Source organism: Lissotriton helveticus, chromosome 1_1 (genome assembly GCF_964261635.1).
Source record: "Lissotriton helveticus chromosome 1_1, aLisHel1.1, whole genome shotgun sequence".
Classification (NCBI taxonomy): domain Eukaryota; kingdom Metazoa; phylum Chordata; class Amphibia; order Caudata; family Salamandridae; genus Lissotriton; species Lissotriton helveticus.
In genome coordinates, this window is record NC_136057.1 from 293,970,038 (window position 1) to 293,985,061 (window position 15,024).

The following is a 15,024-nucleotide window of genomic DNA, read 5'->3' on the forward strand; positions in this document are numbered from 1 at the left end:
ATGAGTGCAGTTTTAGTGAACCTACTCGGCACTGTGGTGCTCCCGGGCCTTTCCGTACCATCCTGAGCCTGGGATGAGGTCTCCCAACCCGATGCATTCCGGGTTTGACTTCTGCCGCTTCCCCTATGGCCTGCCCTCCTGTGGGATGACCGGGACGCGTGCTATAGTTTCCGTGTAAATCCCCCGCCAACACTAAAATGAGAGCTACCACAGCTGAAATGATCACACAGGTCCCCGGTGCGAGGGTCTGTGCGCCCGCGTGCCTTTGTGCGCTACTACAGCTCGCGCATTTCAAAGAAAGTAGTGTTTGTGTTATCTTCTCCTCGGGCATCACTGCCACTGCGTACACCTCCAGACTCACGCACCTACCCCTTTTACCACGGGCCTTGCTGGGGGTGGAGGCGAGGCAGTTGGAGGACTGTGTGGGTCTCTTTGTCATCCTTTGCTTGTATGATTTTGCACATGTGTGTTGGGCAGGGAAGCCAGGCGTCGCTTCGGACGAGTGTTTCTCTCTGATTTTTAAGAGCTCAATGTTGTTTTGGCCCCAGCACTATTTTCGATTCTGCCTTTGAGAAAGAAAATGAAAATTAATACAGGGGCCGTCCCTCCCAATGGTTGCCATCTATCTTGTTCCTTATCTATTTGCTTGTCAGCCTCTGAGCAATTGCAGCAGCCAGAGAGCCCCCTTTGTGGTCTAAAGGTACAACAGAGGCTGCAAACAGCTATAGGGCGGTCAAAATTGGATCGAAATTGTTTATGAGGGTGCTGCCACTTTAAAAGTACTACACTAACCATGCAAATTGCCAGAAAAGTGTTGCAGCCCCGTGCCTGTTGTCTACGTGAATTCCGGAGAGGAAATAATACGCTGCCACTAGTCTTAAAAGAAGAGGTGGTTGGGCGCCACATTACAGCCTGTTCTGATGAGGCCCTTAAAAAAAAAAAAAGCAAACCCCTCACTCTCCAACCGCAAACCAACCAACAAATGCAGACAAGGCATTGTTCTAAGCCATCAGCAAGACTCTAGAGACCTGGCTCTCATTCATACATTCTGTCTTAATTACAAAGCCACTTTCCTGCGCTCACCTAATTTCTCACCAGTCACGTGCATAGCAACGAGTGCAAAACACTCTTCACTTCGTGACAGACATTCACAGGTTCTCTACACATCAATACGTCAATCACACGCACGCACACACGCACACACGCACACACGCCCACACACGCACACACCCACACACCCACACACCCACGGACACACGCACGCAGGCACCACCCCAGTGGAAGCCCACGCAGAAAGCACCTTTTGCAGTTCCACTGTTTTGACTCTCCGTCCTCATACTCGTTTTTCTTATCTTCTGCCCCCTGATTACTCGTTTTCTTGTTTTTCTTGCCTTCTGACCCCAGATTGCACTCGTTTTTCTTGCCTCTGCTCCCCTGATTGTGCCATTTTTCTTGCCCCTGCCCCCCTGATTATGCTCGTTTTCTTGCCTTCTGACCCCTGATTGCACTCGTTTTTCTTGCCTCTGCTCCCCTGATTGTGCCATTTTTCTTGCGTGTGCCTCTGTGTGTGTGTGTGTGTAGGTATGTGTATGTGGCTCGGTGTGTGTGTCTGTGTGTGTGTGTATGTGTGTTTCTGTGTGTGTGTGTGGCTGTGTGTGTGTGTACCTGTGTGTGTGTGGCTATGTGTGTGTGCCTCTTTGTGTGTCGCTGTGTGTATGTGACTGTGGCTCTGTGTAGATAGCTTTTATTGTAAGTGGCTCTATATGTGGATGCCACTGTCTGTGTGAGTGTGGCTCTGTGTAGGTAGCTCTATGTGAATGCTCTATGTAGGTGGCTTTGTGTGGGTAGCTCTGTGTGGATGTAAATGCAAAAAGTAATGCATTTGCAAACAATAAAGCTATTAGCATTGTAAATGACAATGCCATTTCTTTAACGATTAAGCTATTGCCTATGTAAATGACAAGGCTATTTATTATTAAAACCAAAAAAAATAAAGAGCAATGCCAATAGCTCTACCTTTAATAATGCCGAGACCATTGCATTGTAAATGCTTGTTCTTTCTTGCCTACCCTGCTTGGCGCCGAGAAACCCCTCTGGGTAGTTGTGCGCCTAACAAATTTCAAATAATAATAAGCAATCATTTATAAGAGTTGGATAACATCAGCTCAGAAGACCTGCTGTCTAAAGGCAATTGCAAAACAAAGTAAACCACACTCGACAAGATGATCATTAAAAAAATGCATATTGAAGTGTCCGTGCTTGTGAGTTGTGTACAAGTAACACTAAAATAAACAAAACTACTAAAATACAACTGTCAAAAAGTAAAAGCATCACCATTTGCTATAAATGATAACGTGTGGATTTCATTGGTGTTTGAGACGCCTGTTGCACATAAACAATTTTACTGGGGAATTCAATCCGATTGCTAGTTAATATTTATCAATGTGTTGGAAGTATTATCATTTTATTTTTATTTTATTAGCTATTTTTCCCCTATAAGTACCCCTTGAATGGTGTAGAGGTATTGCATCAGCAAACACTAGCAAATGAGGTCGTTTTGACTGGATATGGTATTGAATTGCCATCTTTACATTGAAGTAGTGTGTATAAATTAGGGGCAGAGCGCAATCTGGGAAGAGAATAACCAGTTGGGGAGACAACTAGTTTACTTGGCTTGTGATTGCTGTTTAATTGTTAAGAAAGAGATCGCCCCGTAAAATAAAATAGAAATTGATCTGCATTGTTGGTACTACCGAGGAATCTGTTCAGAGAACAGGAGAAATGCTGCCTTGGTTCATAGAAATGAAAGGCTAGCCATGCCAACAGGAATGGTGGATGATATAATGGAGTTACTTTCTACAGATAACTATGGATCTCAGGATCTACCACAGCATGATTTTGATCAAATTAATAGCTTGAGGAAGAAAAGTTAATCAGTTCTTTGTATACTCTTCTATGCAGACATCTAGCAAGAGCACATAATGGCCTGGGTCAAGAATTGCTGTGATAAACAGAGTGGTTGGTGGAGATATGCTGTAATGCAGGACTTAAAAATACAGAATTACTGATCTTGGTTTGGTGTATTTCTTTGCATTCGTGTTTGAACTAGAGATGCTGGTTGGTGAGATGTTCATGCTTGTTGTAGGTAATGCACTCTGTCATTCAGGGGGAAGCGACAAAGGGACATTGAGTAAATGCATGTGGCTTTAAAAAAGTTTTTATTGAGTGCTTGAAATTTTACCGGTATGACTCATTTCTTCCAAGGATAAAGTCGTGGATTCATAGCATACATTCCAGTGATCGGTTTAGGATATAATTTGAGAGGTTTAAAGGCCACAAAACACCATGGCGTTCTTTGGGAGTTTGGTATTTGGTGAACAAAATGCATCTAAATCAGTGCCGGATACTCTTCATTCTCCCAGACCATTCTATTTAAAAGTATACATTAGCGTACAATGATTTGTAATGGAATCCATTTACATTGTCCGTGCTTAACCTTGATCCAGAACATGTTGCTGGTCCATGGCCTCTTGATCCTGCTCATGTGTTCTCCTCCCTGACCCTTACTTGCTCTCATTAAAACTAAATCATGATCTAAATTCCCGTAGGAGGTGGACTGGGTTAGAGAGTTGGGGCTTTTGGTCAAGACGTGGCTGGTCTGGGTCACAGGTATAAAACTTGAAGGTGATTGCTTTGAATGGGATTTTAAACATTCAATATAGCTGCATTCTAAAACATTCACAGGTCCTTTTGTCCTTAAGATGTTTGGTCTACTGAAAACAAATATAAATAAGGGCAACTGATTTTTGTCTTACTACCTAAATTGACACTGTCTCTTACTCTAATTTTCCAGCCATCTGGCAAAAGGGGACATACACACAAACTCCTGAATAAATCCATATTTAATGTCTTTTAAAGGCACTTTAAAACCTGTTTGACAGAATATTAGTATATAAAGGTCAGATGAGCAAAGCTAACTACAACTCTCCTATATGTTAAGCACCTTACTGGAAAATTCATTTAAAGTGCTAGTTATTACTTTTTTTGAAAATTCACTAGTGTTGTCATAACCAAGTTCCATATAGGTGCACAAAAAGTATGGAAATATATATCTTCTGGTATGGTGAATACTATGCATTGGTAAATGTAGGGGCAGAATAGAAGGGTATTCCCTGTAAACTCCACAAACCACCCACGATTTTCTAAGGTTTTTTGATTTTTAAAAAATAAGCAAGGACTTTATCTATCTGAAAACCAAATATGCAAGTAAATGTTTTTGTAGTAGACTTCAAAGATGTCATTATGGCTTTACCTTGTATGTAACCTTTTTTAGTAACTCCTGATCTCTGCATCATAATTACTTCATTTTTATGTCCTCTTAATTTTTACGCTATTTTCAATTAAAAATGTTTAGGACGTTCATCGTATTGCTTTGGCCTTCATTATGAGTGTCTCAGGAAATGGCTTGGAATTTGCCCACCTCCGGAGTTACTGATACTCTGGGAACCTGTGACTTTGGGGGGGGGGGTGAAGGGGGGAGGGGAGAGGGGGGAGTGTGGTCTACATAACATCCGGAATCGTGAGGGTACAATTAAAAAAAATGAGGAATTTCCAGGTGGATTCATAAGTTAGTGTCCAATTTCTCCAGTGAATCCTCATTTTCACACAGCCTTTCACCCACCATCCAGTACCTAGTATTCAATTTGCTGTATTCCTGCAGATCTTCTATTTGTAGTTGGGCTGTTACCTGCCGTTAACGGCTCCATTGAAATTAAGCAGGGACTCGTAATGAGGAACTTCATTGTAAAGTTGTTGTTGTTTCTTTTAAATTACCACACATAATTTTATCGGAGAAGACCTTGACATGCTCCCAAATATATTTTAAGATGTTAGCTTGTTTTTACATTGTGGAAGCTGAGCCACAATCTAGTTTTCTCCCATTACATACTTGTATCTTGAGAGGAGCCCTTGTCCGCGCAGTAATATACCCATGAAATTATTTTTCCTTGAAGTCGTGATAACGATAGATGAAAGACGAATAAAAAGTCTGCCTTAAAACTTTCCAGATATTATTGCTTTCTATTACTACTGAACGCCTTGTTCCTTAAGTCTCATCTGCTTTTTTTCTGTTTTTTAAATAGATTCGACTCCTCGATCCAGACAAACCGATTGGAAAGCGGTGAGTGGTTCTGGTGTGCGATTTTGTTTTCTGTTGCTTTAAATGGATTGGAAGAGTCACATTATTTCCGTCATATTTTTCGAGTAGAAAAATCACTTTGCAAATATTTGATAATAGGCAGCCTACACTATAATAGGCCGAGTCACTTGAGATTAGTATTGCCTCATTAGACACAATATTTGTGACTGTTCTCTAAAAAATTCTCAGATACTTTTATGGTTTCCATGAATCATTCCTATACCTGCTTTAAACTTTGACTTATATCGCATTGCACAGCTTAGACCAAAAGAAAGACCCACACAACCACAAATTCTATTTAACAAGCAAAATGTTTTATCCTATGTACTTTAGTCTTTCCTGTTCACATTCATAATTGCATAAGAAAATACATCATTGACTCCACTTATAAAAGCACCTTGAGTAACAACAGGACACCATAAATCAAATTGGAATGTGCAGTTTATTTAAGCCACATCAAAATGTTTATTAGTTGCCACAAAGGAAATGTCTATTTAAACCAATAACCTATCTCTTACCAAAAATGAGTTCATTGTTCTCAATCCATCGTTTCCAGTTCAAATGCTGAGATGTAAGGCAGGCTGGTGTATTTAGAAAACATAGGTTTCTTGTGAGAAAGTGCCATCTTTCTTGCCTTGGTAAGCCCCCACTTTTTTCTGAACTGCTGATGTGCTTTGACTGAGTGTGCCCTGGGTCCCTGCCAATCAGGTACCCAGGGCATGTGTTCCTTCCCTAAAAAGAAAAGCTATGCTGAAACAAAATACCCAATTGGCATCTCTGGCCAATTGTCAGCCCCTAGTGAATGGTACCCTAGGTACCCAGGGCATGGTGACCTGAGGAGACCCCTGAGGGCTGCAGCACTTATTGTGCCACCCTCCGGGGCCCTGTACCCTGGCACCCACACTGCCTTTGCAGGCTGAGTGTCTAAGTACAGAACTAAAACTAGAGACGACATGGCACACATCCCTGTGTGCCATGTTCACAGAACCCACTGCCCTGGCATACTTCAGTCACACCTCTGGCTGGGTGCCCTATGCCAGAGGTGAGGGCACAGGTGCAGGAGCCCTGTGCCCCTACAGTACCCAGGGCCATTGCTGGGCACTGTAAGTGCAGTGTTGCCATTTAGGAGTATATGGTGCTGGGAGGTTGTCAGTACGAACTCCACAACACCATAATGGCTTCACTGAAGACTGACCAGTTTGGTACCAAACTTTTCAGCACATTAAACCCGCACTGTTGCCAGTGTGGGATTTAATGTAAAATGCACGAGAGGGCATCTTAGAGATGCCCTCCAAAACCCGAACCTACAATCCACGTCTTGGCTCAGATGCTGCAGAGGCTGCCACACAGCAGATATATTGCTGGACCCCTGGGGGGAGAGCCCCCCGCTCTCCTGGGCCTGCAACAATGCACATCCTGGGCGAGGTGCTATGTCTTCTCTCCCAGGATGGACAGGGGGAAGCTTCAAAGGCATACCGCCTCTGAGAGCTTCTCCAGGCCATTTGCTGTACCCAGCAACTGGCCCGCCACCCGTTCTACCCCCACTCTGGCGGAAAGACTGGCGGGTAAAACTACATCAGGAAGGAGGGTGTGTCAACCTTTGCAAACTCCACCGCTCAGGTGGAGGAGGCGAGGTGAAGCACGACCCCGGGCTCCGGCCATCTTATAGATGGGGAGCCCTGCCCAATCCCAGCTAGGCTCCTGCCCCCTCCCACAGGAGAGGAGCAGGCTAGGGGGTGTCCTCACCCCAGGACAGGGACCCATTGATCCCTGCCCTTGCCCTACCTGTAACTCCCATAAATTTAGTATTTAGGGGCTCCCTGATCCTTCCTTCCTCAGATCCCGATATCAAAAGAAGAAAGATGGTCAAGAAGAAGACCCGCCGCGCTGCTACTAACAGGACAACAACAACAACAACTGATTTGTTAGTCCATATGGTCGCACACTGCTCCTCCTACCAGGGAGTTGGCCCCTGGGCATTATGGTTAATGTAGTTTGTTCCAGCGTGTTCGCTTCTGAAAAAATTTCGAGTAACTTCACCGTTGTGCTGGCCATCCCTGGACACGTGTTTCAAGGTAGTTACCTTTCATCAGCAGGGAATAGGCGTGTGTATGGGGCTGCTGCGTAGGCTGCCAAAAGTGTTCTCAGGTCTTGATACCTCTCGCGGCGCGCAAGTGCGTAACCATGAGGTCGACAGCTCGTCAGGCTCAAGGGAGCCTTAATAAACACCAGTCCATATGGTCGCACACTGCTCCTCCTACCAGCGAGTTGGCCCCTGCGCATTATGGTTAATGTAGTTTGTTCCAGCGTGTGCGCTTCTGAAAAAATTTCGAGTATCTTCACCGTTGTGCTGGCCATCCCTGGACACGTGTTTCAAGGTAGTTACCTTTCATCAGCAGGGAATAGGCGTGTGTATGGGGCTGCTGAGTAGGCTGCCAAAAGTGTTCTCAGGTCTTGATGCCTCTCGCGGCGCGCAGATGCGTAACCATGAGCTCGACAGGCTCAAGGGAGCCTTAATAAACACCTGGCCGGGAGACAACAAGTACCTACTTGCACCAAACCTGGTGAAATACTTACAGACCCTTTCTTTTCCATGTGCGAAGATAGACAAACTGCATGACCCAGAATGCACAGGGGCAATCCAGCTGAGAGGTGGAGCAGAGTGCGCCCAATCCTTGAACTGTTTAAGGGCTCTTGCGAGCCTCCCTAGCTAACGAGCTAGTGGTGCTGCACCTGCGCGCCCGTTCTGGCATTGAAGCCTGCGACTCTTGTTTGGCAGCCGACTCAGCAGCCTCATTACCTATCTCTACTGATGAAGGATATTGATCCAGAAACACGAGTCGATGCTCGTGTCTAAAGATGCCTGGAGACAACAAGTACCTACTTGCACCAAACCTCGTGAAATACTTACAGACCCTTTCTTTTCCATGTGTGAAGATAGACAAACTGCATGACCCAGTATGCACAGGGGCAATCCAGCTGAGAGGTGGAGCAGAGTGCGCCCAATCCTTGAACAACTGACTTGTTGATCCTGGAACCTGCTCCTGCCTAATCCCGGTGACCTCTGCAGACAGCAACCTTGGGACACCCAGAGGACCTGCCTGCCTTGACCCTCTCGAAGATTGGGATCCCACCAGCAGAGGCTCTGCTGCAACAACCCACCTGGTGCTCACCAGGAAGCTCCGGACCAGCCCACTCACCACCAGCCGAGCCCAGGCCGGCCCAACCCGAACCAAGACCACGAAAACATCCCCCCGGCGACTGGGACTCCGAAGTCCAGTGCCCAAAGACCCTCCTCGGCGAACCAGCCGACGCCTGCAGACTCAAAACCAGGGGCCATCCCAACCGTGACCGAGCGAGGGTAAGCTTTTCCAACCCCCAAAGACGCCCCTGCACCCGGCGCCCCGCAGCCCCCTGTGCCTCCCTTTGGTGTACCTACCTGTGCTCCAAAATACCAACTTACCTCTCGAAGTGCTGGTCGCCCCTGGAGAGTCACCGTCCCCGAGCCTGCAGCCTTTGTTCTTTTCCAAGATCCTCTTTGGATAATATTGAGCGCCCGACGGCTCAAAAGCACCCTGCACCCAGCCCCCTGAGTGCCGCTGGCTGTGACCTCTTTGTCCTCTCTTACTTCCCCCTTTACCCTGAACAAGTGACCAGGAGCCCAGCTCCCAGAGCCGCGTGGCCTGCTAGCCAGCAGCCACCAACCGAAGGCCCCCTTTCCCTCATTGGATAACATTGAACCTACCTACCTCTGCACCCATCCGCCCCTGTGCCGCTGGGACTGACCTAACTGTACTCACCTGACCTTGGAGGACCCCTGGGTCTACACCCAGAACACTAACTTCACCAACCAAGTACTCACCTGGAAACCGGGAATTCACTTACCTGCCATTGGATAACATTGGCCCATTTTGACTCGAAAATATTCTAAGTGTGAAGTTTTGAAACCTGAAAATATTCCTATGAAATCAGCCAAAGTCCGAATTCGAAAATACTCACCTGTGATCAGGAGAGAAGCCAGTGCTGTACCTTTCAGCCCAGTACTGAACTGCAGAAGTAATTCCTAGTGGGTTTACTAGTAACCTGTATTTTCTCCATAGGAACCCATTGTCTGCTTTTCTATTAAATTTCTTCTAAGTGTCTACTTTTGAAAACTGCTAATATTCTTTAAAAATCGTACGAAATACTGAAACGCAATTACCTGCTTGTTTTGAGCTAAGCTCCCAGTGCTGGCCCTAGGAGACTAGTGCTGGGTTACAAAAGTAACGCGATCATACTTTACCTGTAACCTGAATTTCCTTCCATTGAATAACCTTGTCAGAATCACCTCGAAAAAGTTTCTAAGTGTGAACTTTTAAAACCGCTTTATATTCAGGAAAAAACATCACTGTAACTAAAACGTTTTTGCTAATCTGGTTTCAGCTTAGACCCCAGGACTGAATCTAAGATCTAGTCCTGGAACTACCAAAGTAATCCATAAAGTAATCAACTGTACTTTCCTATGAAAATCCATTGAGCTCAATGCTAAAGTGTGTTTCAGAACTGTGTTATTAGCTATCCTGTAATTATTGTGTGTACAAACTTATTGCTCCACTGCAAAGTATTTACATGAGAGTACTCGTAACTTGAAAAGCATATTTTTTATAACTGTTGGTTCTAAAAATGAAACCACTATATCTGAGGATATAACAACAATTCGCCTGGAGTTCCGTTCTTGAGGGTGTGAAACCTTTTGCTTACTAGGTGTGTACAACAAATACTTTACACTGTCCTCTGGTACTGCCGTACTGCTCGACCAAGCTACCACTTTGGAGAGTAAGGTCAGTTCTGACTTTAACCTCTGTCATACCTTTGGTGTTTGTGGACCCTATACACACTGTACTGCCTTATTGTCAAGTTTATATAGAGCCACTTTCTCACGTTACTCTTTTCCAGATAGAAGATCGTGGACGAACAGAACACGAGCGCCTGTTGTTCACATTATATGAAATCTTGTAATTTTTATTTTTATTGGCACATTTTTTGTACATGTGCACATTTCGCCCCTCCCCGCCCACTTCCCCCAGCCCTCCGATTACAAAGCTCACATATTTGTCTTGGGCAGAAGAGGTAGACCAGTTCTGCTAGTTACAACCTTCTATCCACTTTCTTTTAATACGAATTAACAGAGTCTCAGAGGTGCCTGAATAAATGTGATTTGTGTCTGTCCTATAAGCAGAAGGTGCTCTCTGGGCACTGTCTCGACAACACTGCCAAAATCCATATTTTTATCTCGTCCATTCAGATCCTGAACATGGGAACAGTGATGAATGCAAAACACTCTGTTGGAAAGTGATCTTTTTCTTTTAGTAGTATTTGTTTGAAAATGTATGGTATTTCTATAACTAAACCTAGCCAAAAGGCAGCTGACTGCTGTACGTGGTCTAAGGCAAGTTGAAAGTCAATAAATCAATGGGCAGTTAATGCATTGTGATGTGGTGCTCTTTAGAGTGGTGAGTCTTCAACCTTCTTAAAATAGAGCAGCGTTGGGCGATCCTGATGGCTATGGGGACATTATTCTGGCTCCTGGGTGCATAGGTGAGAAAGGCATTCTGCCTTGCTTTTTCGTTTTGAAAAATATTTTTGGGTGTGCATTCTGATTGCAAACTGGCTACAGGTGTGTTGAAAACCAAAAGAGGTGATGGGATTCTGTGCAAGATAAGCGTGGGTGCTGGATGTGATGGCTTAGTAAATTATGCTGTTGGTTTTGTAGATGGTGCAGGCCTGCGAATGGAGTCAAAGGGCTACCATCAAGATGGGGATTATTTGTTCATATACCTGGATGAGATGTGTGGTGACATGTAGGATGCCCCTAAAGAGTGTCTGTGTGGAATTGTTTAGGCCAATGAGTCTGCATCACCACCATCCAGATGTGACCGTACAAGCACAGGTACGTAGGGCAGGGAGGCTAAAGCGGGACCGTAAGGGCTGCAGCATGGATTATGCCACTCTAAGGGACCCCTCACCACTCATCTTGTACAGTCTGCCGTTGCAGGTCGCGTGTCTTGGTGCAGATAAAAGTGAAAACATGGCACACATCCCTGTGTGCCATGCCTACAGACACTGCATGCAGTATAGGAAAGCGACACCAACAGCAGACCTTCCAGCCCTAAGGCAGGGTGCACTATACTATTAAACTGAAAAAAGTGTCCTTTCACATTTTAACATTAGGAGTTTTGAGGGAATCGAATAAAATATGGTTGTCTCCACTCAACAACTACCTAATTTTAACATTACACCACTTTTTCACATTTAATTTGGCACTGAATCTCAGTTACCCGCAGTAATTAATCTAGAAGTTCCGGAAACTTCTTTTGAAGTTTATCTATCAATACTACACTGATAGACATACTGCACTTTCTCCTGGGTAAGGAGAGCCCAAATGATGCAGGGCGGAATCAGGCGGGAACTGATGGGCACTTTTTTGTCCAATAATAGGGATTCGAGTGCGGTATGACACATAGTCACATCACATAACATTTTTTCTCCTGATGTCTCTGAAGTAGATTCGTAATTTCTCTTCAGACCGACTGACACTTTTTTCAGTTTAATAGTGTCACTTAGGGCATGTGTCCGGTAGGTCTATAAAATAGCCCTAGGACCCTATCTTAATGGTTTTTTCCAGGGTGCACTATACTACATGTGTGGACATATCTGCATGAGCAGATGTGCGCCTGTGGTGTCTAAGCCAATTCTTAGATGTCACAAGTGAACAGGGAAGCAGTTTTAAGTACACATGTTAGATACTGGTAAAACGAGTTCCCGAGCTCCATGATGGTTTCACTGAAATCTATGGTGTTGGTATCAAACACCTTGTATTAATAAACCCACAGTGATTCCAGTGGTGGATTTATTAATATATGCCCCCAGAGGGCACCTTAGAGGTGCTCCCTGAAAACCTACTAGCCTCTATTGTGGTGGCTGCCTGGTATAGATCAGTCTGCCAACACAGATAGGTTTCTGACCCGCTGCAAATTCGAGAATATGCTTTCCGATGGCAGAAACCATGCCTGCTCTGACCGGAGGTCTTTTCACTTACTTCGAGCAGGATGACTCCATAATCAGCATATCAAGGAAGGAGGCTTCAAAGGCCTCTGCCGCCTTTTGATATGCGATTACAGCTTTCCCAGACAGGGAGTATGCCAACCACTTGGCCTGGGACCATTTGGCACCATTAGAAAATAGATATGGAGGGAGGCATGGTGCACTACCAGTCCAGTCACACCCCTAAGGTGAACTAACTGATGTTCCCCCACCATAAAAAAATTCTACCATCTGCTGAAGACAGAATTAAGAACTCTGGGACAAGGTTATGTCCACTTTCCACAGAAAATAGCCATATAGGGTTGTAGTGACCCCAAGGGTAAGTAGTCCATTGGTTTATGCCCCATAATTTTGTATTCAGGTAAGCCCCTGGCATCAGGAAAGCAGATTCCACCAACCTGAAGAGAAGAAGGACATTTGTCTCAAAAAACAAGAACTGAGGAGCAGCAACTGACTTGGCACCAACCCTGCCAGCCTGCCTGCTGTCGCCGACAGTTGTGCCAAAGTTGACTTGTCCTGCAGCTGCTCTGCTTCCAAAAGCCTGGGAGGACTGCCGGTGCTTCAAGAAGCAACCAGGATCTCCCTTTATGTAGTGGAGCTGCTCCCCTGCAGGCACCCACGAAGACCGAGAGTACTCCAGATACCTGATACCAGAAAGCACCACTGCACCTGTGCCCCTCAGCCCAAGTCAAAGTGGGCCAGCAGTGCCAAGAAAGGTCCTGAGACCCTCGAAAATAGAACCCCACCTTGGGTTTTCCCGATTGCACTCCCAGTCACCGCCTGCAGACTGTTTGTGCAGACCCCTCTACCGCGAGTGTACTGGGCCTCACATGCCTAGGAGAAGTGGACCAAAGGTGTCCCTACATGCCTGAGCATTGTGAGACATGATACACTCCTGTTGGTTCATTACCTTGGCCACACCTGGGTGGGCACACAGGTTTTCCCCATCTTGGATTTTGAGAGTGAGGGCTAACGTGGGATTGTTTTCAGTAGGGCAAACAGGAACTGCTTCAAAATTAGGCAATCTTTACCCCATTAGTTAGGCAGTGCCTAGGAGCCACTCACACCCACTAGCTGCTTTAGTCACCTTTGCAATTCCTCTTGTAATCTTCCGTTCCATATCCTCGATGATTCAACAAGGGTTTTCAATTCTTTATCCTTTAGGACTGCATACTGTTGCTCTTTTTGAACTTGGATTAGAGAAAAAGGATATGGCACTACATTTAAAGCCAGCATACCTATATTTTATTGCCTAGGGGAACACAGTCATGCCTTTACTGGTAAAGAAAGAACACAAGCCTCATTTTACTTCCTTCCCAGATGTCCTGTGTTTCTTTTTACTACTTCGCCAGTATTGGATCTTTCATAGATTCACATGCTTGATTCATCCCAGTCGTCGAAGTGTGAGTCTCGTGGTGCATTCTAAAGCAGTAGAAATAGTATGCATAGCCTGCAGTGGCAAAATACATTTACTTTTGTAGCTTATCTACATCATTTGTAAAGAACCAAACTTTAGTCAATCAGGCGATGGCACCCTTTAGAACACTCCCAGCAGAGGCATCTTCCCTCAGATTGTTTACTCACGTCGTGTGATAGGGAGTCTACCTGAGCTTTGCTATATTCTTCAGCTTAAACTCAGATTAAGTATACCCCAAATTAGATCTACTATATCAAGATGTCAGAACCTTTGAAGAAAGGACTTTTTTGAACTTGGTGAACATGTGGAAAGAAAAGGCTGCATTCCAAATTTAGAAAACAGTGGAACTGTGCACCCAGAAATATAACAGTCCACAAATCTTCAGTTTTATTTAAAAAGAATTCTTCCTTTATTTCATTTTCATGACGTGTAAAAAATCCATTAAACGAACATCCAGCCGACTCGTTGCGTTCAAATAAACATTTGAACTTGCTCAGGGCTTTAGCGTCTTGATATTCATTAGACTCCTGGTTTGAAAATTGATATTAGTAATTACCAGATCAAATGTTTGAAGCCCTTGCCATGGTGGGCGACACTTTATTTGCTGAAAGCTTTTATGTAAGGGCTCATGATGGAACCTCATTTTGGTAAATACAATTGGAGCTTCTAGTGTATCAAAACAAAGTGTGTGTAACAAACATTTGTTTTCTGAGCAGCTACTCAGAAAACAGGAGTAATACATTCTCAAACTTACATACATTTCTCCCTACCAATTTTCAGTTTTAAATGTCTGTGTGTCTTTCCACTGATTTTAGGACTGGATGATTGCTATTTTATCAAATGTTTGGCATGTTTGAAGTCAATTGCCTTATAGTGTATTTTGGTATAGGTCACAGTTTTATAAGGTTGAAATTTCCCTGGCCTGCATTTTTGAATTTGTTTCTTGGGTCTCCTTTTTAGTCTGGTGATTGTTCTGCTTGTTTTTCAGAAAAAAAACTTACATACAATCTTGTTTACATGAGTCAAAAGAATGGATCCTGACCTTGGGCATAGCCGGAAAGACTCATGATGTTGACTCAAGGGGGGCGTGGCCAACCGCCAAGCATGGCGGACGATGGCTGCGAGAGCTCTGTAACCCACCCTGACAACTGGGCATTTATTTGCACAACATAGGCTTACCCACGCTTCCTCCGCGGCGTTTCATATATCGGAGGGTCTACAGACTGCTGGGAACCGACAATCGGGCGGTTTGAGGCTTGCTGTCGCCCTGGACGAGCAGACATTGTGTGCGGCTGACTTCACGCTGACGGGGAGACTGCGACGTGCC

The 15,024-nt window shown here is 44.8% G+C and overlaps 1 protein-coding gene across 1 annotated transcript in view; it reads left to right on the forward strand.

The window, feature by feature from the left end:
- The window catches only part of FBXO7 (F-box protein 7), a 136,765-nt gene that overhangs the window by 90,499 nt on the left and 31,242 nt on the right, over positions 1-15,024 (forward strand). The window contains exon 9 of the mRNA XM_078669386.1: positions 5,142-5,179. Coding sequence (XP_078525512.1) covers positions 5,142-5,179 — 38 coding nt within the window. The remainder of the gene's footprint in view (positions 1-5,141; positions 5,180-15,024) is intronic.